At 42.0% G+C, this 27398-nt stretch overlaps 1 protein-coding gene across 1 annotated transcript; it reads left to right on the top strand.

Annotated features, from left to right (window-relative positions):
• The first annotated feature begins 915 nt into the window (after window positions 1-915).
• On the top strand, window positions 916-27398 carry RAB4A (RAB4A, member RAS oncogene family). The gene is made up of 8 exons (XM_084828123.1): window positions 916-1177; window positions 9978-10058; window positions 11071-11185; window positions 12985-13047; window positions 14372-14526; window positions 17004-17099; window positions 17975-18130; window positions 22680-27398. Exons 1-7 carry the CDS (start codon window positions 1147-1149, stop codon window positions 18088-18090), a joined length of 657 nt encoding a protein of 218 aa, XP_084684249.1. The 5' UTR covers window positions 916-1146; the 3' UTR covers window positions 18091-18130; window positions 22680-27398.

The following is a 27398-nucleotide window of genomic DNA, read 5'->3' as shown; positions in this document are numbered from 1 at the left end:
AATAAATCTATAAGGAATATAAGAAGAGGGAGAAGATGCGGAGATGTAAAAAAAATGAAGGGAACTCATACCGCAGCGTACAATTTTTTTAAAAAAGAGGAATCTATGCAAAGTAGTTTTCTCCACCGTCACATGTAATGGGAGGTGCCCTACAAGTCTGACAATTGTGGGGGGAACATCCAAGCAGGAGTCCTGTGGCACCTGAGGAGATTAATATTTGCCATAATAAAGCTGTGGCGTTCCTGGTTTTCCAAGGGCTAACTTAGCCTGAGCCAATCCACACTTGTGCACACCCATCTCTCCATAGGGTGGCCAGATATTCTGCTTTACAGAGGACAGTCCTCTATTTTGGAGAGCTGCCAGAGGACAGTCTTCCATTTGAAGCAGCGTCCAGTCCAAGTCCAGTTTAAAGTCAAAGAACTATAAGAAGGGAGGTCACAGGCCCTGCTGTTGCCCGTCAACGGGGAGCACCTGCAAAGGAAACCAAGCAGGCACACAGGTCACCTAGTCAGCATTGTCCACCATGGTGAGATGTGTTATATTGCCGTTTAAATTATTATTTCTACATGCACACCCTTGGTACAAATTTGCATGTGCAAATATTATGCAAACTGACATCTTCCGTCCTCGTTTTTTGGTGAGGACATCCCTCCCTTTGGGCCACGTGGAAGCAGCCGCCCTAATTTCCAGCTACCGCCAGCTGGGCTCAACATCGCCAGTGCTGAGCCTGCTTCCGAGCCGAGGCAAGCAAGCACGCGCCTCGGGCCACCGGTTACGCGGCGCCGGACCCCCTTCCGCCCGCCCTGCGACGAGCTCAGATCTCAACGCCGCCGCGCACGTGCGCTTTGTTTTGGTGAGAGACCGTTGGCGCGGCAGCGCGCTTGCGTACACCGGCAGGCCGCTGCCCGAAGGGCTGGGCGAGCGGGGCGGAGCTGCGTGCGCGGGCGAGGGCGTCGCGCTCTCGTGCCGCTGGCCGAGGCGCTTTCTCCCCGTCGCCCCGCCCCCTCGTTCCTCCTCGCCCGGTTGTGGAGCGGGAAGCCTCCGGGTCGTTTCTAGGGCCGCGGCCTGGCTGAGGCGCCTTGAGGCCCTGCTTCCCCGAGCAGCGGCGGCCGGGAGAAGAACGGCCGCCGTCGCGCCGCTCCCAAAATGTCGCAGACAGCCATGTCCGAGACCTACGGTAGGGAGGGGCTGACCGGGGGGGGGGGGGTCGGCATTGGGCGATGAGGGAGGAATTGGGGCCGCGGTGGATTTGCCTGTAGTTATATGCATAATGGAGGGTGGCCTAGAGGGGCGGGGAGCCCTTTTCCCCACCCCCTCGCCGTAATGGAAGAACCGTTCCCCCATCGCTGGCAGACCTGTGATGCGGTAGAGCAGCCTGCCCACCTGGAGCTTTCCAGATGTGTTGGACTACAACTCCCGGCATCCCCAGCCCGCATGTTTGGGAGAAGCTGGGGGTTGTAGTCCAACACATCAGGAGGGCGCCAGGTTGGGGGAGGCTGTGGTAGACCCTACAAATCCACGCTCCTGTCTCCTGGCATAGTACGTGGTGTCTTTCCATCCGTGTAGTCAGTTGTTCTCTCACCCTGAAAACGTGAGGGCCGCGCACACTGCTTCCTATTCTCTCCCCCTCTCCCCACACGCCTTACCTGTTTTTGAGGGGAGTCTCGTTTTGTGCTATATCCATATGCTGTCAAAAAGTAATGGGAAAAGCAGATGGGCATGTTATATATGGACCCTTCGTTGTCTTTTGCGTGTATCCCTGGCTTTTAAGAAAGGAGGAGTGATGAGTGTGTGTTAACTTATGTTTTGACCCTAGGTACTAATAATACTTAACACTTTATAGCCCTTCTCATATGTTATTTAAGAAATTCTCACAGTAGCCATGTGGAGTAGCTCAGTATGTAAGAACGTAAGTAAGAGCTATGCTGGATCAGGCCAAAGGCCCATCTAGTCCAGCGTTCTGTTCACCCAGTGACCAACCAGCTCCCTATGGGAAACCTGTAAGTAGGATATGAGTACCTTAGCACTCGGGGGCGAGGGGGAGGCATAGCTCAGTGGTAGAGCACACGCTTTGCATGCATTAGGTCCAGGTTCAATCCCTGGCACCTCCAGGTAGGGCTAGGAAAGACTCCTGCCTGAAAACCTGGAGAGTAGCTGCCAGTCAGTGTCAACAATACTGGGCTAGATGGAACAGTGGTCTGATTCAGCATATGGCAGCTTCCTATGTTTCAGTTGCTAGCAGCCAACATGGTTTTGCTATGACGTTTCCCTATGTTTCACCCTCCCACTTGTGTTCCCCAGCAACTGGTGTACATAGGCATACTGCCTCTGATTCTGGAGATAAGTAGCATATAGCCATTGTGACCAGTACCCATATTATAGCTTTCAAACTTTCTAACCTGGGATCCACATTCAATCCAAACACCCACTCCTTAATTTTATACTGTACATTGGTACTGTGGGAGCACTCCTGTTGCAACCCACCTGGGCTGTGACCCAATACTACGTTCTGACTCATCAGTTGAAGACCAGTGCTGTAGGTGAAGGACTGCAGCTGTGATAGGTAATAGGTTTTGCTTTGAGGAAAGTAACACGGAAATGAATTTCCTCTTTCTGGATGACAGCTACTACACACTTTGTAAAAACAGAGTCTTGAGAAGCATCAAAGTGGTGCCAAACTAAGAACATTTGATTGCACCCACGTCTAGAAAGAGGAATTCCTCATCCTATATGGCAAATCTAGCCCAATGTGCTAAAGCAGCATTTATTCTTGTTTGTGTGAGTGATGGGGGTTGCTGGGCATGTTCATTATCTTGAGGCTTTTTTCAGTTAGTTTGTTCAAGGTTGCCAAATTTTCAGTTCTCAACCTTTCTTAGTGACGAACATGATCCAGCTTGCACGTCACCAGTAGCTAAACATAGTGATGCTTTGTATCGTGTGATATGGGAAATGACTTTATTTATAATAAATGCAAAGTGACTGTTTGGCATAAGGTATGCAGTCTGGAAGAATGGAAAGCCTCTTACTAGGGTCATTTAGGGCCAAATGAGTAATTGCTGCATATTTATAAAGGAGCAAATAATTTCCATAGTTCTGAAGAATAGTTAAATAATGGAATTTTGGGTTTGAAACTTCTTATGCTGCAAGAAACAATACTATCTGTGTTATCAAGAGTAAGTGAAAATGAAGACAAGGTTAAGGATGTAATATCATTTGAATCTATAAAGACACAAAGCCCCAGCATCTCTCAGCACAAGCTGTCATATGTTGCTCATTATGATGATAGTTCCTCTCACCTTAATGAGCAGGCAGCAGTATACATCTGCTTCTACCTTCTACGTATCACCATAGTTCAGTCCTCTTAGCAGTGGAGGTAGGTTGCTAGACATGTCATGAAGAGTATGGTTTTAGTAAGAAGGCTTCATATGCGACGCACCATGGTTAAAATTCCTGATTAGTTCGTTGGGTTGTTTCATTAAAGGACTTGTTTCTTCCCTGAAGAAATGTTTATGCCTTATTTTGTTTGCCTTGATATATTTGGATCAAACCCACATTCTTAAAATAAGAAATACCTGCTGGTTGTATTGTTGTTGTTCAGTCGTTCAGTCGTGTCCGACTCTTCGTGACCCCATGGACCATAGCACGCCAGGCCTTCCTGTCCTGCACTCTCTCCCGGAGCATGCTCAAGTCCATATTCATTGCATCAGTGATGCTCTCTAGCCATCTCATCCTCTGCCGTCCCCTTCTCCTTTTGCCCTCAGTCTTTCCCAGCATCAGGGTCTTTTCCAGAGAGTTTTCTCTCCGCATTAGGTGGCCAAAATATTTGAGCTTCAGCTTCAGTATCTGTCCTTCCAATGAGCACTCAGGGTTGTTTTCCTTTAGGATGGACTGATTGGACCTCCTTGCAGTCCAGGGGACGCGTAAGAGTCTTCTCCGGCACCACAGTTTGAAAGCATCAATTCTTCGGCGCTCAGCCTTCCTTATAGTCCAGCTCTCACAGCCATACGTTACTACTGGGAAAACCATGGCTTTGATTAGACGGACCTTTGTCGGCAAGGTGATGTCTCTGCTTCTTACTATGCTGTCTAGGTTGGCCATAGCTTTCCTCCCAAGGACCAAGCGTCTTTTAATTTCATGGCTACAGTCACCATCTGTGGTGATCTCGGAGCCCAAGAAAATAAAATCTGTCACTGCTTCCATTTCTTCCCCTTCCATATGTCAGGAAGTGATGGGGCCAGATGCCATGATATTCATTTTTTTAATGTTGAGTTTCAAACCAGCTTTTGCACTCTCCTCTTTCACCCTCAACAAGAGGCTCTTTAGATCCTCTTCACTTTCTGCCATTAGGGTGGTATCGTCTGCGTATCTGAGGTTGTTGATAATTTTCCCGGCAATCTTAATTCCGACCTGTGATTCATCCAACCCGTCGTTTCTCATGATGTACTCTGCATATAAGTTAAATAAGCAGGGCGACAATATGCAGCCTTGTCGTACTCCTTTCCCAATTTGGAACCAATCGGTTGTTCCATGTCTGGTTCTTACTGTTGCTTCTTGACCCTCGTACAGATTTCTCAGGAGACAGGTAAGGTGGTCTGGTACCCCCATCTCTTTCAGAATTTGACTTCACTCTTGGGGATGTCCGGCTCAAGTTCAGTGACCGCACTATCGTGGCTATCAGGGACATTCAGATCTTTCCTGTATAGTTCTTCTGTGTATTCTTTCCACCTCTTCTTAATCTCATCTGCTTCTGTTAGGTCCCTGCCTTCTTTGTCCTTTATCATGCCCGTCTTTGCACAAAACGTTCCCTTGAGATCTCCAATTTTCTTGAAAAGATCTCTAGTCTTTCCCATTCTGTTGTTTTCCTCGATTTCTTTGCATTGTTCATTTAAGAAGGCCTTCTTGTCTCTCCTTGCTATTCTCTGGAACTCTGCATTCAGTTGGGTATATCTTCCCCTTTCTCCCTTGCTTTTCACTTCCCTTCTTTCCTCAGCTAATTGTAAAGCCTCATCAGACAGCCACTTTGCTTTCTTGCATTTCTTTTTCTTTGGGATGGATTGAGTTGCTGCCTCCTGAACAATGTTACGGACCTCCGTCCATAGTTCCTCAGGCACTCTGTCTATCAGGTCTAATCCCTGCAATCTATTCCTCACCTCCACTGTATATTCATAAGGGATATGATTTAGGTTATACTTGAACGGTTTTGTGGTTTTCCCTATGTTCTTCAGTTTAAGCCGAAATTTTGCAACAAAAAGCTCACGATATGAGCCACAGTCAGCTCCAGGTCTTGTTTTTCTGACTGTATGGAGCTTCTCCAACTTTGGCTGCAAAGGACATAATCAATCTGATTTCGATATTGACCATCTGATGATGTCCATGTGTAGAGTCGCCTCTTGTGCTGTTGGAAAAGAGTGTTTGCTATGATCAGCGTGTTCTCTTGGCAAAACTCTATTAGCTTTTGTCCTGCTTCATTTTGTACACCAAGGCCATGCCTGCCTGTTATCCTGGTGATTTCTTGACTTCCTACTTTAGCATTCCAATCCCCTATGATGAAGAGGACATCTTTTTTTGCTGTTAGTTCTAGAAGGTGTTATAGGTCTTCATAGAACCGATCAACCTCAGCTTCTTCGGCCTCAGTGGTTGGGGCATAGACTTGAATTACTGTGATGTTGAATGGTTTGCCTTGGATTCGTACTGAGATCATTCTATCGTTTTTAAGATTGTACCCCAGTACTGCTTTTCCCACCCTTTTGTTGACTATGAGTGCTACTCCATTTCTTCTAAGGGATTCTTGCCCACAGTAGTAGATATGATGGTCACCTGAATTAAATTCGCCCATGCCTGTCCATTTTAGTTCGCTGATTCCCAAGATGTCGATGTTCAGTCTTGCCATCTCATGTTTGACCACCTCCAGGTTACCTTGATTCATTGATCTTACATTCCAGGTTCCTAAACAATATTGTTCTTTACAGCATGGGATTTTCTTTTCACCACCAGACACATCCACAGCTGAGTGTCCTTTCGGCTTTGGCTCAGCCGCTTCACTCTTTCTGGCGCTACTTGGAAATACCCTCTATTCTTCCCCAGTAGTATATTGGACACCTTCCGACCTGAGGGGCTCATCTTCCGGCGTCATACTGAGCCATTATCTATTGGCAGTTCCCCATAAACCTCATTATGTATTGAATGATGATTTGAAGATGAGGGCAAAAAACAACATTGTGTGAGAGGACTTCTTCTCATGGAATAGGACTTCCCCTCCTTTCCTCCATCCTGCAGATTTCCTCCCAAATCTACTTAAGAGGATCCACCAGCTCACTTGAGCATTTTTTGAGGGTTCCTTGGGGGTTGCACTGGAGAGTGGGGAAATCATGCTCCTCCCTGTTCAGCTGTCAGAAGCTGTTCTGTAGATGGGAGTAGGGAATTAATTAGATACCACCCTTAGTTTCAGGGAGGAAACTTAGGGCAGCATCAAGGAATAGTCACATCTTAGGACAAAAGCCTGTTGGAACATATATAGTCCATTTTGATCCTCCATTGTTTGAAATATATCAATCATCATCTCTTGTTTTCTCTACTTCATATTTTTAGACTTCATTATCTTGCAAGCTCTAGATCGCATCCTGCCTCTGCTGTCTTCAGGATTTTTATTTAGATTCCCCACCCCTCATTTTCTTTATAATACTACTAAAACAATATATTTCTTTTCTACTTTTTCCTGGCGATTGTCTATTATTTTCCCGTTTCAAGTATTCTGAGCAGAACATGTGTTTGCAGTTCCATAGGAATAAAAGCAGTCAGTCATTTGGGCTGAATTAAGAAAATGTACAAAAGAATACAGCAGGAGGTAAAGTAGTGCCTTCTCTTTTCAGATGCCATTCTTGCTTGCTAATTCATGGCATGTGCATAACTCAAAAATGACTTTAAAGTTTAGATTAATTGCCAAGTTGAGTTCTTACATTGTTATGGCAATTGTTAAGATGACTCCCGGAGAGGATTTTTTTTTAAGTAGATCACAATATAATCTGTTACCCTTCTGTATACTCCAAATGCAATGTGGAAAAGCAATGATTGTGTTTTATCAATGCTCTTTTTTCGAAACAACTCTAGCAGAATAAAAAGATACTACCAAATGAAGCAGTTTTAATGCTCAGTTATTGCATATCTGAATGTGTGTCTCTTTAAGAGTTTGATAGTCACATATGCTGTGGTATTCATAGCTTTGCTACAAGGTTCTTGCATATAGACAAAGGCCTTTATGGTACAATCCTATGCATGTTTAGACAGAAAAAAGTCCTACACCTCCCAGCATCTATTCAGCCAGCCATCCTGAGGCTTTTCTGTTTTAACATGCATAGGATTGCACCCTTAATGTTTCAGGAGTGGTCGCTGTGATGATTTGTGGGTCTTCTCTTGTCTGCATTTTTCTTCTTCGGTCATTCTTTGTTGAGAAGTCAACAAACTTCTCTAGGGTGAGAGGCCGGACAGCTCAACAGAATCTTGTAGCTCAAAGCTTCCTTGTCAATGTGGAAGAAAGGGAGAATAAGCCTTCTAACGAAGTGCCTTTCAAAGCACTGTTTTTGTTTTGTTTTTTCATCTGGAATGAAGAAGCTGAGAGCAAAGCTGAACCGTTTTAACAGCTGAAGAAATAATAGGCATATTAATTGCTTTCACTTCACTGTGTAAGATGTAAAATAGATAGCCTAAAACTAGCTCTTCTTGAGCAAAACTACTGTGGGAAAAGTAGGCTAACATCAGATTCATGTGAATTGGTGGTGAATTGTAACACTGCAGTGATTCTTCTTTAGTTGTATACAAAAGACATTTTGTCAAGGTTTGCGTGTATTAGCAAAGTTTGGAAACAGATGAAGAGTTGACTTGATAATTGCAACCATGGAACTCAAATGGGATATCTGCCACTAAAAAGCCACAGCTTTCATTTTAAAGCCTTTTGCTATTTTAGTTGTCCTGTACATATATCTACTTGTTTCAGTGTGCTTAATCCTGTCTCACAGATTGCACTACAAACTTTTAGGGCTACTGAAATAATGGCAACTGACATGTTTGCGTACCACTGCTTGACCAGTCAAGGAGCCAATGCCAGATTTTTATTTTTTTTATTTATTTGGATATTTATACGTTGTCCTTCATCAAAAGATATCAGGGTGATGACCAGTAAATATAACAAAAAGGTCATAGCACTAGAAAATGAAATAAAATAAAAAGGCAGTAAAATACAATAAGACAGACTGACAAGCTTAAAATCCCCAAGCAAACAAAAGTTTTGAACTGGTGCCAAAATGATTGCAAAGTCAGTGCCAGTTGCACCTTTATATGTACTGCTCTGGGTAGGATGCTGATTGGGAAGCTTCCATTTTGTTTATTGGTCTCACATGTATTGGCAGCAAAGAAGGTGTGCAAGATGCTAGCATCTGGCTTAAGTATGATTATTACATCAGTTTGATATAATGACAGTCAACCCAGAGTTAACCCAACAACTGCCCTTGGTTTGTTGTTGGGTTAACTCTGGGTTGCTTACCCCAAAAACAACTGAGAATTTCCAGGGACACATGTCACGAAACAATTGAAACTATTTTCAGTTGAAAGTGGAAATGATAAGCGCACGGGTGAAACAACCCAGGAATTGCAGCGTGATATGCAAACTGCACCACTGTGAGGGATACGTTAAAACTTAACCCCAAATCATTAAAGAGATGAAAAATACTTGAGAACTTTCAGCAGTCGCTTTAAGAAGAAAATATCACACCTTGGGCTATTACATTGTAATGTAGTAATAGACCTAAATTGTGTTCTGATTAAGAAATTGGGACATATAGTAGCGTATATCAGAGGTTTTAAGGTGATAAAAAATGGTATTGAGGTTGTGGCACCTCTTGCAGAACTGAAAACTTGCAATTATTCATAATTAGTCTATTTTCTAGATTGAATGTTTGTGTCCAGGTCAGTTTTGCAGAAATGGGGACATACAATCACATACAGATATATGTATGTCTAGTTCTTGTAGATAAATGGACAAGTATTCCTTCTGAAGTGGAGAAACCTTGCTATTTCATGTTACGGGGTGAGAATAACTGAAGTCCAAGAAAAACAATACAGTTTATGCAACCTCAGAAACAGCAAGCTTTAGGCACAACTAGAGACGGAATTAGACATTACTCTTAGTTTTTGGATTCAGGTCAAAGACCTAATTTTTATATACGGAATAGGCTAGTATATGGCATAAAAGAAAACTGTTCATGAAAAGATGGGTAGCATAAAGCTGGCAGGTGAGATAGCTTCACCCAAACTGTCTTATGTCAGGCCAGCCCATAGATATTACTAGAGATTTTAAGCACATAAATATCTCCCAATGAAAACAGTAGGTCCTAAAAGTGTTTGGGTTCTCCTCTTTCTGCCCCCTCCCTTTTTATATTGTTCCTGGCAAACTTGAAGTGGATATGTTTTCAAGCAGGAGTTTGGTGATCCAGCCAAATGTGATTATAATCCATATTAACACTGTATTTTCTATATTAGCACTCTGAGGTGTCAAACCTAGGTATACAGTAATGAAAACCCTATTTCATTCTGTTTCCTTTTATATTGTTTCCTCATGATGAACCTGTCCTGTTCAAACTTGAAGGTTTGCATTTTAAAAAATTGTTGAATGAACTAAAATACTATCATAATGTAAATTGTTGGATAAATAAGTACGGGTCTTATACCAGAAATTGCACCGTAAAGATTGGGAGAAAAATATGAAACTTAAGATCCTCCAAATACTTTATTTTGTGTTTTCACATGTGTGGAATATAAATAGCCATACTTGCTATGTTTCCCTGTTGTGTTTTTTTCCTGAGTGAGCCAATTGTAATTAGACAATTATCTGTTCTGGGTCCTTGTGACTTGACAAAGGAAAATACAAGTAATAGCATAGATCTTTTGCATTTGAAGATGCTCATTTGAATATTCTTATTTTTCAGATTTCCTGTTTAAGTTTTTGGTCATTGGAAATGCTGGAACTGGCAAATCCTGTTTGCTTCATCAATTTATTGAGAAGAAATGTAAGTCCAATAGAAGAATTACTATTTTTTTTCTTCAACAAAAGTCTTGGTCCACATTAATCTTTACCAGAAATTATGGTTATTTTTTTATCTATGTAATCTGAGGTTTCTCAAAAGGTAGTCCTAATAAGTAGGGGAACATGTGCAGCACAACCCATCATGTATTTACTTGGAAGTAAGCTTGTATTCAGTGGAGCTTACGTCCAGGTAAGTATGATCTACCCCAAATCACTTTCTATATAGGCATGGGAGATCATCTGAGAACATGCTATTAATTTCAATGCTTAAAGCCTTAGTGATTGTTTCATTGTGAGCAGGACCAAAGTTCATTATCATAATGACGCACAAATGGACTGACCATTCAGAATGACAGTCTATCAGGATAGATCCCAGGATGTACAGGTCAGTACACACACACACCATTTGTATGTCATTGTGATAACGAATTTTGACCCTACTTGCAATCTGAATTTTGTTGCGGTGGCTTTAAGCATGCATACTGAAGGCATGTTGTCAGACCTCTCAGGTTACAAACCTTGGTGGTATGAGGGAGAGGGGGTTATATTGTTGTGGCAGGGTAAAGCTTACAGGAGGCTTTGAATAAGAGAATTTCCTCAGCAAGTTCTACTTCTACATTTTGGGAATTGCAGTATTAGTGCATGATAGTAGTTCTATATAACCTATAATGCAAAATTCATTACACAGAGTAGTGTGTGGTGGGTTGACCTAATATGTAATGCATTTATTTTGACATAACCTTAGCATATTCAGAAGAGAGTATTCACAGAATAATATTCTGATAGCTCTGGAGACACGCTGAATGATATATACTTTGCTGCTTCATGGTAAATTTAAGCTACACGTTTATTACCTACGTTTCCTCTCGATTAAATGAGCAAATATTAGCATTTTGACTGTAATAAACAAGGTATAGTTAAATATTGAAAATGCTAGTATTTCTAATGATACCTTAATTGTACATGAATACTAATTGTAGCTTTCTCTATTCTAGTCAAAGATGACTCAAATCATACTATAGGAGTGGAGTTTGGTTCAAAGATAATAAATGTAGGCGGCAAATATGTAAAACTACAGATATGGGATACAGCTGGACAAGAACGATTCAGGTATAGCTTCATGTAACTGAGAAATATAATAGCATGTTAAGAACAGGGGTTGGCTGGGATGCAGGTGGCTGAAGAAAGCAGCGTAGATCCATGTTCCCTGTGATTTTGTTTGATTTTGAAAGCTGGCCTGAGGTCTTTTCGAGTCAAGTTCCACAGATAATGACCCGGTTCATATGACACCCCAAGCTCGCTGTTGGTTGTTTAACCCCCAATGAGCTGCACACCATATTCATATTACATTTTAATATGTAACTCCCGATTGTGCGGTTGCTTTGTTGTGTGAACCCAGCCACCATGGCTTATTTGAGGGTTAAACAACCATTGTATAACCCTACTATAAATTATGTGAGGGTTGTTTAACCCTCAAATAATCCATAGTGGATGGGCTTGCACAACACAACATTGCCCTAATCAGGGGTTGCATATTCAGAATGGCACCTGGCACATGCTGCAGCTCATCGAGGGTTAGACACCATGCTGCGTGAGCCCAGCATTTTATGTGAACCGGGTCAATAGCTGTTTTCACTAGTTCCAAGTGTGAACCAAGTGTGTTGTGACTATAAGAGAAATTCTAGACGTGGTCTAGCCAAGCATGTTTAAGTCATGCTGATTTCATCTGGAGACTTAAGCACATGTCCCATTGCAATTGGGACTTAAAGCTGCTTAACTTTGGCTCGATCATGCCATATTGCTGTGGTGGGAAATGTGTGTCCCTCCAAATGTTGTTAACTGCAACTCCTATCGGTCCTAGCCAGCATAATTAATGTGAGGGATTGCCTTCATCATCATTTTATTTGTATGCCACTTTTCCATGGTAAAACCATGCTCAAAATGGCCTACAGCAACCTCAGAAAAAGTGCAAAATAAAATATAACATTTCAAGGTAATTTTCCAACAACTAGAAGTCATAACAAAATTTAAATATCCATTCACATGGGATAATCAAAACATTTCACATTAATAACAATACACTAAAATTAAACAATCCAGTAATAATTCATGCTAAAACCAAAGGAGAATTTTAAAAATCCAAACAGCAGCAGAAATAACAGCAGGAGCACAGAGCCTTCAGAGCTGGAGTCAATCAGGGGGTCCCCTTCCCAGGCCAGGTAGAAATGAGCCAGAGAAATAGGGAGCAGAACTCGTAGCTAGATGATCTCTAGGCACCTTCAACAGGAGCAGCAGCCTTTGTAGCTGGAGATAATGACCCCGTTGACATGTAACAACCAACCATGGGTTAATTAACACATGATTGGTTGGGGTCGTGCTGCCGGGGTGTGCATGTGCTGCCTCCTTTCTGCTCAGTGCTTCCACTTTGCATGCGGTTTAGAAAACAACCCAGGAATGCCCTATTACTGAATTGTCCAGCCTGACCTGTAAACATGGGTTGTTACCCCATCAACAACCCAGAATTCCAGGTTCACACACTGAACAAACCAGATACAAAGCAGAAGTAGTGAGCTCACTCGCTCCTGTCTGGCCCAGACAACCCATGTGTAGTTGTTACATGCAATCTGTGTCAGTCTGCCAGGGCTCCACCCTAACTGGACAGGTGGAAATGAGCCAGAGAAACAGGATGCAGGTCTTGCAGCATTCACAGCTAGATGCTGTCTCACAGCTAGATGATGGGAGTTGCAGTCCAACAAAATCTGAAGGTTCACACATTCCCTATCCCTACCAGACATGCCATGCTGTCTTGTTAAATGAGCACAGTAGCTTCTGTGTTTTGTAATTTTAGCCCTGTTTAAAATACAACTTACTGCCATCTTACTTACAGTGGTGTAATTTTTCCTTTGCAGGTCTGTAACGCGAAGCTACTACAGAGGTGCTGCAGGTGCATTACTTGTTTATGACATTACCAGGTAAAAGGAAAATAGCACTGTAATCTTAAACACGGATAAACTGTATTCTGCTCTTTCTGACGTTATCCGTAGGTTTATATGTAATCTTTTTACAACTCTCAGGGGGGGCAGATTCAGCCTCCATAGTCTCTTTGCCTTTTTAGGTTAATCATATCAATTTCTATAAAGTAAAAACGTCCACACAGTGAGTTCAGTCACATGTGCTCTGAGCCCCATTGTTTTTTAGGTTAGAGCTACCAGATCCTAGCCTAGAGTCTCTAATCTTAAGGAAAGAACTACTGTTCAAACCCTCCTAAATATTGGGAAAATATGGGTCTTAAGTTCATCTAGTAATGTCTGAATAGGTAGGATAGATAGGAATTGCACCACAGGATCTGATTTCTATTGACTGAAGAGCCAGGCTAGCTTCTTCCCTAGGCCATGATCCATCTCCCACAATATGCACAAGCCATGTTTCCTTAAATTCTTTTACGCTCAAGTTTCTATATTCTTTAGTACCAGCAGTTGGTTGGTATACATACACAAAGTGGTTTATCATCCTGGACTTGGACTCGTTTAAATCATACAAGGATTCTTTAGACATCAAAGAACCCTGAGGGAGAGAGACCATGACTCATGTCCATCTTGGGAATCAATAATTTAATGGATCATATTTCCATTATCCCTGAGAATTTTTCCTTGCCAGCTTCCTTGGATACCAGTGACTCCTCCCCAGAATCTGTTTGCTCTCAGATCCCACTTTCAGTATACACCAATCTCCAACACATATCGGTCTTGGAGTACATGCTTCAGAATAGAGTGTTCCTCTCTTTACGTAACACCTGATCTCCTTGGAGGTCAGGACACACCCTGTAATAGTAGTTCAGTTATCTGTAGACTTCAGACCAGCATTGGAGGAACTCTCAGTAACATGCTTGGTGGTCTAGACTGTGCTGGTTACCTTTGGCCTTGTCCTCAGCTCCCACAATGCACTAGTCCAGGTCCAGATAAATGCAGTGTAATAAATAATACTTCATGATCTCTTGTGTTGCCTGCCTGCTGTCTGCCAAGCTCCGCAACCTACCTCCAACCAAGGCTATAGGTATTCCACAGCTATACCCCACACTACTGTGCAAAGCTCCTTTGCAGCCTTCAATCACAGACAAGAGAAAGTGCAGTGACATTTTTCAACAGCTGTGTTGATCTATCAAAGTGAGCCTGAACCTTTACAGTAGAAGACTCAGTTAGCTATAGCCATAGACCTAGGATAATTTAAAGCACTGTTGCAAGGGAGAGGGGGAAGATATAGTTACTAATGACTAATAATTTGTCCTTTGTGATTCAGTCGAGAAACCTACAATGCACTTACTAACTGGCTGACAGACGCGAGGATGCTAGCAAGTCAGAATATTGTAATAATACTGTGTGGGAACAAAAAGGATCTTGATGGAGATCGAGAAGTCACTTTCTTAGAAGCATCCAGATTTGCCCAAGAAAATGGTAAGTATTTTTCATGGCTTCTAATGTTTGGATTTGCCAATAATTAGTCAATGACCAAGACTTTCTCAAGCACTGTTCTCCATTTCTTCCTCCCCACCTCAGACATGAATAACAGGGATGGTAGAGAAATGTAGTAAGTGGATACTGCTGCTTGGGCCAGGAATGAAGCCTCTCTGGACCAGATGCAGCTTGTTGGCTATGTTGCCAGTATCTATTCTGGGTTAAAACATTCCTCTTGAAACTAATGAGATAAAGGGCTAGACTGAATTTTCACCCACAGAAGTTTTCAAGGTGAAATAAGGGCTTTGGAGAAGGAGCTGCATGAGTCCTCCCCCACCCCATTTACCTTTACCTTGTGTTGCTTGTTCTGAGAAGCTGCTTTGCACAATCTGTTCAGCACCATCTTTTTAAAAATGGGCTTATTCCTGAGTAATCACATAGGCAGTCTGATATCGTCACATGGGCAGTCAGATCTGTGATGATGACATCACAAAGCCAAAGCAGAGTGAGGGAGGGGTTTCTTGTCGTCTGAATGGATGAACACTTTTGCTCCATTTTCAAGTTCCTTCAGTCGCCAAAACTGGAGTGTGTGTGTGTGTGTGTGTGTGTGTAAGAAAGCTTTTTATGAAACATCCTCCTATATTGGCTCGTCCTTAATTTTATCGGCATATATCTAAGTAGTCAAATACCAGTTACTCTGGCATCTTGACACCATGCTAAGGCTATGTTGCTTCAGAAAGTATTTAGAGCGCATTCAGTTGGAAGGCTTTTTCCATCAGTTAAAGTTCTTCTAAATTTATTTGGTTTTCTGTTTTGCTTTGGGCTGCAATCCCATAAACCAGAAGTGGGGAACCTCAGTCCCCAGGTCCAAATCCAGCCCTCCTGGGGTCCCAACGTGGCCCTCGGGTTTCCCAGATGGCCACGCCCCTTCTCCTGGCTCACCCCCTTTCCCCAACCACATATCATGTGGTAGTTTCCTGGCTCATATGCAATTTTTTCCCCATTCTAAAAAGTCGCAATGCCTCTCGTAAGGTTCAGTTATGGCAGTAAGAGATTTAAGCTACAATGTGCTGGTAGTTTTTGGCCCCGCCCTTTTTTCCTTTGGCCCCACCCCCTTGGCTTTCAGCTCTACCCACCACTTGAATGCAGCCCATGATTGCCTCTCTGAAATTGAACTCAGCACTTGGGTTGAAAGTGGGTTTCCACCCCTGCCATATACAATTACCTGGAATTATGTCCCATTGAAGCGACTTGCAAATTTGCAGTAAAATGATAATAGAACGCACTGGTTTGGATTCAAATTTGCATGAGCAGAATATTGCTCAGGCAATGGGTGTTTCTCCACTCCCTACTGCAGCTCTTTGGAAAGTCACTCCTGTGTATTGGGCCCTTCTTCCTGCATGGGATGGATCACAAGGAGTTGCAGGGTGAGGGACAATTGGCAACAATTGCTTGGAGGCAACTTGTTGTGAGCAGAATGTGGTAATATACATTGTTTAAAGCTGTGGGCAATTTTGGGGGGCCCGTGGGGACATGTGGCAATTTGAGAAACTGTCCTGGGCACCACAGAAAAATGGCTGCCATGGAAAACATAGCTAATCACAAAGGACAGGTAACCTGACCAAAAGACTGAGTACCAGGCAGAGGTGGGGTCTGAGCCCAACACACTAAACAATTCCTTGGAATCCACAGTTTTCAGCACCAAGGGGAACATATTTCTCAGAAGGCAAACTCTTTTTCTCTCCCTGTCCCCAGCAGCCAACTCATTTCTGCCCCCAATCATTTTCTCTCTCACTCCAGCTCACCACCCTACATGCACTCTTGTGTGTTTCTTCTCTCTCCCACACACACATGCAATCACCCCATGTATCCATCATGCATGCATACACACAAGTCCCTCCCTTCTCCTCAACTGCAAGCACACAAAAAATTATACTCACTCTTTTTCAGGATCCTTCAGAAATCCCCCCCCCAACCCCCTGCTCCCCATTTTGTTGGTGGCTGAGTGTGCTACAGAAGAGGGCATCAGCCTGCAGCTGCCCACCATCTTCATTTCCTAAGAATGTTTCTGTGTCCCACATGTGTCCCAGAGGCATTAATAGGTAATGAAGATGGCAACTGCTGGGGACTCACTTTGATTTGAAGCGATCCCAGTTGCTGGTAAGAAAATGTGTTATCTTTTTAAAAAAGAAAAGAAAAAAAGTGGAAGGGGTAGGGCACCTCAGCGGACACCAAGGAAGGTGTCCAGGACTGCACTGGTACCTGTGTGCACCGTATTGCCTGTCCCTGGTAAATATTGCTGTTAGAGCTAAGAGAGGTTAATGTATAGTTTCCAGGTGGTCTCCCATCAAGGATGTAGAAATGACCAGAATTGGTAGGCTTCAGAAGTAGAATTGCATCAGGTGCCTTCTGATGATTCCTTGGGTTGTCATTTTAAACAGTGATGAGATGTATTTTATTTTTTGTGTCTGTTGCAGAGCTGATGTTCTTGGAAACAAGTGCATTGACAGGGGAGAATGTTGAAGAGGCCTTTGTACAGTGTGCAAGAAAAATTCTTAATAAAATTGAGTCAGGTAATTAATCACAATCTTGAGTTTCAGAGATTTAAACTATGTTCAGCAGTATAATATTAGACACCATAGAGTTTCTGGAATGGTAAAGTGCCCTCAAGATCGATGTGTCCTTCCATTGTCATGAAAAAACACCTAATTCTCATCTAACTCTGTTGTCAAATATGTTAATGAAATAATTTATCCAAGTACAAATGAGTCCACTAAAACACTTAAATGGCCAAATTTAATAAGCTGTTCTCCGCATGCTGTTTTCTCTGTTGCATTTATTTTCCATTGCAGAAGAGATTTGGAGTCGATGCACAAAAGGGATTTTGTTGTCAGAAAAATGAGTCCTTGAATCTCTACAGTGCTAGGGTATAATGTAAACATATTTTTGGCAGGTCACAAAAAGTTGACGTCTTTCTGTGTGTACCATTAGTAACTGATCTGCATAACATCTGAGATCATCAATAATATTGTAACTCTGAACTAGTTTCTTGAGTGCAATGTGTAAGATCTGGACGTAAGCCAGACCCCCTCAGCCTGTAGCTTCTGACTTCCACCATCCCTGTACTCTTGCCTGCTGTGCATCCTTCAATTAGGAGGGAAGGGAGACCACAACTTTATGACACAGTGGGTCAGTTAAGATTGGTTAACCATACCTAACAAAAATAGACCAAAACAAAACGCAAGATTAGAGCTACAAAAATGGGTGTTTCCCCCTTATTAAAAGTAGTTATAGTGCACTTTTGTGCACTCATCTATTAAAAAAAAATGTTCTGTAAAGTTCAAGTTTAACTGTAATGGATACGATGGGAAGGTTAGAAAACTCTTCATTTAAAGCTAAGTCATATGTGCAATTAATTATTTATGTAAGATTTGTTTTGCTTTATCAGGTGAACTGGATCCAGAAAGGATGGGCTCGGGTATTCAATACGGAGATGCCGCATTGAGACAGCTGAGATCTCCGCGAAGAGCACAAGCTCAGAGTGTTCAAGAATGTGGCTGTTAAAATCAAAAAACAAACAAAATACTCACAGTAGGAAAAAAGGGTGAGTGTTAGCAATTTGGAATTGGCATCTTTGTTTCAACGTAACTCAGGGATAGTATGTAAATATTCATTTTTCAAAGGTTTGTGGCACTAGAATCCATGGCAGCTGCAACTACTCACATGCAGCACATTGGTTTTTTTCATGCAGAAAATTTAACCATACTTAACAAAAGTATGTTTCAGGGTCTAGTTAACAGACTCATAATACCTTTCTGAAATCTTAGAAAAACAAGTTGACTACTTTGCTGTCACAGAAACAAAAAATAAACACACAGTTATTTCTGATAATTTTCTAGTGAATACTTCCTTGCCATGTGTGTTCTCTTGCCTAATTCTCATGTCCTCTGACTGCATGTGTTACCTGCGAACATGAAGTTTCTTCAGTTTTTAGTAAACTCCATAAACCAGAACCATGTTTGTCCATTCATTTAATATACAACTTTTGTTTTCCTCCCCGGCCCCTTTGGATGGTTTGAATAAATAAATAAACAAACAAAACTGTCTGACGCAGCCTGACCACTAATGCTGAATTCCGTTAAGAGTGCCTTATTTTTCTGTTACAAGAAGACCAGTGCCATTATATGAAGCAATGATTAACTTGGAAATGATTTCTAAATCACTTTTATTAATGACTTGGAGGAGGAGGTGCAGGGAATGCTGATCAGATTTGCAGATGACACAAAATTGGGCAGGATAGCTAATACTTTGGAAGACAGAAACAAAATTTGAAGGGATCTGGATAGACTGGAGCGCTGGGCAGAAAACAACAGAATGAAATTTAATAGAGATAAATGCCAAGTTTTGCACCTAGGAAAAAGAAACCAAATGCATAGTTACAAGATGGGGGATACTTGGCTCAATACTTACAAGCGAGCAGGATCTTGAAATCGTTGTAGATCACAAGCTGAATATGAGCCAACAATGTGATGTGACTACAAAAAAGGCAAATGCTCTTTTGGGCTGCATTAATAGAAGCATAGCTTCCAAATCCCGGGAAGTACTAGTTCCCCTCTACTCAGCACTGGTTAGGCCTCAGCTGGACTACTGTGTCCAGTTCTGGGCACCGCACTTTAAGAAGGATGCAGACAAGCTGGAGAGGGTTCAGAGGAGGGCAACAAAGATGATGATCAGGGGACTGGGAACAAAGTCCTATGAGGAGAGACTGAAAGAACTGGGCATGTTTAGCCTTGAGAGTAGAAGACTGAGGGGAGATATGATAGCGCTCTTCAAGGACTTGAAAGGTTGTCACAGAGAGGAAGGCCAGGATCTCTTCTCGATCATCCTAGAGCGCAGGACACGGAATAACGGGCTCAAGTGACAGGAAGCCAGATTCCGTCTGAACATCAGGAAAAACCTCCTGGCTGTTAGAACAATACGACAATGGAACCCATTACCTAGGGAGGTAGTGGGCTCTCCCGCACTGGAGGCATTCAGGACGAGGCTGGACAGCCATCTGTCAGGGATGCTCTGACTTGGATTCCTGCATTGAGCAGGGGGTTGGACTCGGGCCTTGTAGGCCCCTTCCAACCCTACTATTCTATGATTCTATTAAATGAAAGGTATTTCTTTGTTACATTTATATCCCTCCTTTTTTCTTCTTGCAAATGATTTCAGCACCGCAATAAGCATTGAAAAGAAATATAAATCTATATATGCCTATTCACTGAGACGCTTACAGAGCAGTCCTACCATTGGGGTAGGGAGATAACCGAAGGTAGAGGATTAACTGTATTCAAAGCCCTGCTATGTAGCATTTTGCCTAGGTTTTCCCCGCTCTTCCAAGTTCCTTTCCATTAATTCCAATGGGAAGACAGTAATCTAGGCCATCCCTGGAGCTGGTGTAGATTTACTGCTTGTTTGGGGGCATGCCTGTTCCCCTGACACAGTCGCAGAACCTCTACTGATATCAGAGCTCTGATGATGGTGAAGTAAGGGCCATGGAGCTTGGATCTCCCACTCCAAGGCTGGACCCCTCCCTCCCTCCCTCCCTCCCTCCCTCTGCCTGCCTGCCTGCCTGCCTGCCTGCCTGCCTGCCTGCCTGCCTGCCCGCCCTTAAAGTGGGGGATCTGAAACATTCGATGGCCGCAGGGACATCTTCTCAGGGACCATACGATTGCAGCCTTAATTTTATTAAATTTATATCTGCCTCTTCATGAATATGTGCCCAAGGTAGCTAAAAACAATGAAATAAATTTCAAAAGACAGACATATAAAAGATATTGCAATATAAAACCAGAGCAGATAAAAACTAGTCAATAAAACTGGCCAGTTAAAAACAACTCACAGGAAAGGCACACTGCAGTAAATATTTAAAAAAACAGACAAGCACTTGAACATATGAGTGCAATACGATCACAGCACTCATTCTTGACCTTAAAGTAGTGTCCGTGCTTCTCCCCCACCATTTTATCCTCCCAGCAGCCTTGTCAGGTATGTAGGGCTGAGAGATGGTGATTAGCCCAAGATCACCCAGTGAGTTTCATGACTAAGGTTTGAACCCAAGCATCTCCAACATTACACTACACTGGCTCCCAATTTTGATTTCCTCAGCATACTCTACTGATTGAGAGTAATACTAAATTATTACCCTACTGATCGATTCTACTACTCAGTTGGTATAATTCCTGGTTATTCCTATGACTACCAGGTGAGCTGCCCTATTTAGTGTCAGCGTCTTGAGTTAAATCAAATATTTTGACGCACAGCTAAAAGTGTTGAGTCCTGACATATTTAGTGTGTTTCCACGCAACAGGTGTATTTTCTGTTGAACACAGAGTATCTATATTTCATTTACTACATTGAATTAACAAAACCAAGTGAAGTTATGGAAAAGTTGCTTCTGCTGCAAGATTCTATTATATCTTCTCTTTCAGATCTGTGTGGGATTAACTTGGCATGCTTTAGAACTTAGGAGGCATTAGACAGTGGAGTTAGAAATAGTTTTTATTACAGTACAAAGCACAATAACCTTAAACACCAGAATCATAAGCACATTTACTTGGAAATGTGTTCTCTTGGTTCCAAATACATGTGTTTAGGATGCCAACTATGTGTATGTAGAAATGCCATGATATATATACATGGAATGTACACATACGCCACAAGTTAGTATATTTAATGATTGCAAGGTACTTTTTGCTTATTAAAAATTGCATGGAGGTCTCTCTGCTCTTTTGAGTCACAGTTGACTAATTATGATGAATGGTAGTACAGTAAGGGTTCCACCTAATGTCACATGACAGATTTCTGCTTGCACAGAAGTCTCTTGCACACACACCATTTTCAAATATGCTCTGTGGGGTTTCCTAGCCTTCCAGCATAAATGTTGGGGATGCATAGGGGAGGCTGCAGGAGGGAGGGGGAATCCCATTGGATTTTACCTTATGTCATAGGTTACAAAATTAGGAAAGGGCAATGAGTCAAAAAGACATAGAAAAAGGCTTTAGTAGGTAATACTCCAGAACTGACTGATAGAGGACACAACATGGCCAGTGTATCGTGGGTTATTCAACCCACAATGAGCTCTCGTGTGTGCCAAGCATGTGTGCCTGCCATTTTCATTGCACAACCCCCAACTGGGGGTTGCATCATGTCATCTAAACCCAGTCATTGTGGGTTATTCAAAGGTTAAACAACCCTCGCTTAATTCCTACTGCAAATTGTAGGCTAAGCAAGGGTTGTTAAATCCTCAAATAACCCATGATGACTAGGTTTGGGCGACATGGCTCAATCCCTGATCAGCCCTATCAGGGTTTGTGCAATCCAAATGGCCATGACACACGCTGCAGCCCATCATGAATTAAATAACTGCTAATGAAAAACTCATGCTAACTGGGTACAAAAAGCAAAACCATTGACCTGGTTCACACTTAACTACATGCCAGAATATAGGGTTGTTGTTGAATTGTAGGTTGTTATTACATGTGAACTCTGAACTATGATTTAACTATGGGTTGTTAGCCACGAACATCCCAGAGTTCACAACCCAACAGCAAAGCATGGGTTCTCTTCCTGGGTTGTTTGTGGTTAACAACCCATAGTTAAACCATAGTGCAGGGTTTGCACATAATGACAGCCCACAATTCAACAGCAACCAATACTCTAGGTTGTGACATGCAAAGCATGAGTAAGAGTGTACTCAGAGGCAGCCAGTGCATAAATCCCTAAAGACTTCAATCTTACAAATGAATCTATAAACAGAGCGAGGCTGGCAATTGTGCTGAAGGTTAGGGTAGCCAATATATGCATCTGCAAATACGTGCATGATCTCAAGGTTAGAGAGCACAGTATAAGGCACACATGAGCCTGGTTCAGACATAACATTGATTTCAGACCTGTGTTAGTGATCACAAAGGAAAAACTAAGAAATGGGGCTATATAATATGATCTTGTGAGCAACTGTTTTTCTCTATCTCTAAAGACAAACAACTTAATCCTATCTTTTAACTCAGAAATAAGTTTGACTGAGTTCAGTGGGGCTTATTCCCAATTAAGTCCGCATAGTTTTGCAGCCTAAAGTCTTTAACACTGAATACTATCTATTTTTTCAGCTGTCCTTACAAATGATGTTTAATGAAACAACTGCCATGGCTTCAAGGCTCTGCAATTTTAGAACTCCTTTTTGATTCAACAAAGCAGACCACATATGGGTTTTTTTAAGTACTGTTGAATGGCTTCCAGAAGTGTGCACTTGGCACAGCGAGACTGCAAAAAGAAAATCTGGTAATTCAATGGACAATATTAAGACTAAAATACCTGTATGTAAATGTTCTCTGTTGAATATTTTTGTTCATTACCTCCAGTTTAAAACGTTACTGTATCATGTGTACATAAAACGTCACCATTAAATTTCCAAAAGCATGATATACTGACATAATATTGCACTAACAGCTGTTTCTTTTTTAAATTACTAAAATGTTAAGGGTGGTAGGCATTATCATGTTTTGGGGTTTTTTGTGTACAATAGCTTCTATTTATGAGTTGACATTGAAAGCTACTGGCATTGACTGTCAGTGTTTTATTTGCCACATTCTACAAGGCGCTTACACAATTTATTTTTTTGAAAAAGAGGTCATTATTAATCTGCCATGTTGAAAAAATAATTTTTTTACTTAAGCATTGCTGTCCTGTTTCTTGACAATTCTTAAATGTATTTCAGTCACTTTGTCAAACATAGGCTAAAAATGCAGTTGTGAACTCTGAGAGCTTACTTCCGTCTAATCTTGCCTTGGGAAATTCCTATTTTCTACATCCTAGATTGTAACAGATTGTATGTTTTGAGTAAAAGATAATGCCTACTTGTTTTTGCCATACTAGAGCAGTGTTGAAGTTGTGAATCACCATTATCTGATTTTTTATTAAAATAATTTCTATACATAAGACTCTGTTCAGGTTATGCTCCTCTGTAAAAAGAAGCAATCTGTTATGAAAAGTAGCATATATTGTGTCTAGAAGAGGACCACTTCAAAATCTACAATATTTACAAAGTGCAATAAGCTTCCACAACTGTAATCTAGAAATGCAACACGGTAAATGGCAGCAATTAGTCAAACTTCATAATGTTATAAATGGACTTGGTAAAACTGCATAAAGATCCCTCTTTTCATGCAGATCTTCCCATGCCACTGAAAGAGAAACCTTTCTCTGCTTTCATGGTATCTAATCAGGGAACTGAGAATTGCATAAAGTCACTAGAAATATGAAACCTTGACTTTCCTGAGATAGTTATATGTATAGAATGACTTGGCCTCTTAAAACTTTCCTGGCACCTTAAAAAAATCCAGAAAGGGAGCATTTATGGATGTGGATCAGTAGATAATTTGGGAACATGAAAACACTGTAGACGCATGTGGGATTTCTAAATGACCTGAGGTGTCAGCATGGATGTTTGAGTTAGGAAAGAAACCCTGTAGATTTTGTATCTTTAGCCAGTGATCAATGTCATTGAAGCTTTTTGGCTGGGTCATGCCAGAAGGAGTGCAAACTTTGATATTAATGGGCTTAGGCCCAAAGTAGACAAGATGCAGGAGCAGTCTTTGAATGTTTATTTGCCTGAAATGCAATGGCAGGAAGGGTGTGAATATGATTAGAGCTGTGCACAATTTTTCTGATTAAAACGATGCTACCTCCCAGGCCAAGCTGGTTTCCCGCTCTTGAGGGGGAAAAGATACATTGAGGGGGCAGGTATGATAGCCCACAAGGAGAGAGTTAATTACCCTTTCCCTACACAGGTGCCCTGACTTACAAATATTTTGACTAAAAAATATATGCTGCTTTTCTACCATAACAGAGTAATCTTATAGTCCCTAAGGGAGCATCCCAAGGACCATAGGATATAGGGGATTCCCCCCCCCCCCAAGGCCGATGACACTGTTACAACCTTGGGAGGGGAAATCCAAGATCCGATTTTGTTCCCCCATCCCCTCGCAGCCACCTCGGAAAGTGAGAGCGTTGTCTATCTAAAACTGTAAAGAACAGGAGGAATGGGAGGTGTTTTCGCCTCTGTCCTCCTCCCACCTGCCTGGGTCCTGCTGGCAGGCATAGGACAGACAGAGAGCATAGAGAGGCAAATCCTTCAGATTGCACTCTAAATGGCATTTAGGGCTTTTTAATAACAAGCAGTTAAAAGTCTCAAACCCTAAAACAGTAGATTCAAGTAACAAAACTCCATTATGTTCCAGATAAAACAGTTTAGATTCTGCAAATCTAGTAGTCCTATGCCAAGCCAAAAATCACACTGAATAACAAAAATAAACTACTACAACAAAATTAAACTGAATACCAAACTGACTTTGCCTGGCACCTACAAGAAAATAATGTCAGCACCAGACTGATCTCTCTTGAGGAGTTCCAAAGTCAAAGCGTAATCACAGATAAGGCCCTCCAGTACCCAGCTGCCTGACCTCCACTGGCAGGGTACCCAGAGGACTATCTTAACTGCTGGAGAGGTTCATACAGGAGCAAGCAGTCCTTCAAATTTACAGTCTCTTTGGTTGCGTTTTGGCAGGTAATGGTTGGGCAACACCTCATGATTTTGGGGGGTATTTTATTTGGTAGTTTGAGCCTTCACAGTATACATAGTTTAATGTGGGCATTTGTGTAGGTTTTGCCATCTTTTTTCTTGTCAGGTGAATAGATTATGTAGGTTGCAGACAGGTTACTTATTAGAGCACAAAATGGACACTGGAGTACTTTGAGGTAAATAAAAACCTTCACTTGAAGGGGTTGGTTCATCTAAAAGTCACTGTCCAATAATCAAATAATACTGACACTACAGTGCGCTGTAGTGGAAAAAAGTAAAATTTCCATCTGATAGGCATCAATCTAAAGTAAAGCAATGAAAACTAAGTGGCTGGCATGCAGTATGTGTGTTGTATATTTGGTTCATAGCATGAGTATATGAGGTACACAGCATGAATGCCTTATAATGGTTCAGAAGTGCTTTCAACAAGGAATATTCTTTTGTGTGCCTGTGTGGTGTTTGTACTGTCTAATGCTAGTAATGTCATAAACAATTCCAAAGAAGCTTGGTAGGTAAGTATCCACTAGAGCCTGACTCCTAGCTAGTCTACTACATATCACTTGAAGCTCCCCTTCTCTCCCTCCCCACCTTCATAACAACTGTATTGCCACATTCTCTTCTTAAATGAAGGGAATAACAGAAGAAAGAGGTGTCATGCCACACTCAATTTTGAAGTAATTAGTGAAGTAGTACCAAAAATAGGTACATACTCTGTAGTCTTCCTAAACCTTGCTGCTGCAATTAGTTCTGTTGTGAAATGCCTATTCCTTCTCATCTTCTGCGCAGGGGCGGGTGACTCGTGGCCCTTCAGATATTTCGACCTACAGTTCCCATCATCCCTCACCACTGTCTATGCTGGCTAGGGCTGATGGGAGTTGTAGGCCAAAACATCTGGAGGGCCACAAAGTTGCCCACCTCTGCTACAGTCATGCTTGCTATGAAAGATGTTAAATATCATAGTGGTCTCAGTCTTACAGTGTGTGCCCTAGGAAATGAAACTCACACAACTCTAATGAGTGCAAGAGGGTAGTGAAAACAAGAGAGTTACTACATTGATGGTGTCTAACACTACTGCACAGAAACTGGCCTCCTTCCCTATTGCTAGCACTCCATTCCTGTGGGCTGGGAGTTCAAGACATTTTGCCTTACTGCTTGTATAGGTGTGTTTTGGTTGTCTGCATGTTCCTTTTGAGGGAGTCCTGTTTCCTCTAGTTCACTCTGTTTTTTCAACTTGTCAAGGTAAAAACAGGCATGATAAGTACTTGTCTTGCTGCTTGTTTTCCCCTGAATTAATCTAAGAAATGGCTCTTCACAAGCTGTATAATTTTGACGGGGGGAGAGGGAGAAACTTAGGTGGGGCTTAACACTTCTTTGCGGCTGTTGTAAAGCTAGTCATTGGGTGGCTTCAGATAACTCACCCTCACTGGCTTCAGACAACACAACAACCTATGAGTGGGGTTGGGTGGGCACCCGTCATGTGCTGCAAACCACGGTGGCTGATTTAAACCACCCTGGCTGAAAATGATCATGCAAACCAGGTTATTATTTCCTCTGGTGTTGATACACTAAAAGACAGGCACACCTGGTATTTTATCTGCAAACACATGCCCTAAACACTTGTTTGTTCATTAGTATAAATGCAGGGGTGGGAGAAATGTATATGACAAGATTAGGCATGTAAGTTATCACCTCTTCTCATCCCCTCAGATTCTGCCATACAAATCCCTCCCATTTGTTTCCACATAACTGGACTGCATTTCTAGAGCCTGGCTCAGTCTGGGGTGGGCAGGGCAGGGGGAGGAGGAAATTAAATGGGGAAAGGATTCTCCCCTGCATTAGTATTTATGAGAAAAATGTGGGGTTGGAAACTGTTTCGCTTGCAGTATGTAGTTCTACCCTCAGGGCTCTAAAAATTGCAGCTGCAATCCAGCACACAGTTGTTATATGCACTGAAGTACTGTAATTTTAGTGCAATTCAGATATGCTAGATTGCTGCCTATATTGGCTTGGTTCCACCAATAGGAACTCCAGGAGCTTAAGGAGCATTATTACAGTTGACCTCAAGACAGTATGTACTTGCTCTTGGCATTTAACTGTTCTAAAAATAAAAGTGCATTTACATAGTATTAGTATACATTAATAAACGTATAGTGCATGACTTCTATACTGTACGGATTTTACTATGCTGCTTTATGTCATCAGAGAAATGTTACTCAAAGTAATGAAATAAAAGGTTTTATTTAAATGT

Source organism: Heloderma suspectum, chromosome 1, assembly GCF_057233095.1.
Source record: "Heloderma suspectum isolate Gila_16-S chromosome 1, 16-S_ref, whole genome shotgun sequence".
Taxonomy (NCBI): domain Eukaryota; kingdom Metazoa; phylum Chordata; class Lepidosauria; order Squamata; family Helodermatidae; genus Heloderma; species Heloderma suspectum.
This window is presented reverse-complemented; position numbering and strand designations above follow the sequence as displayed.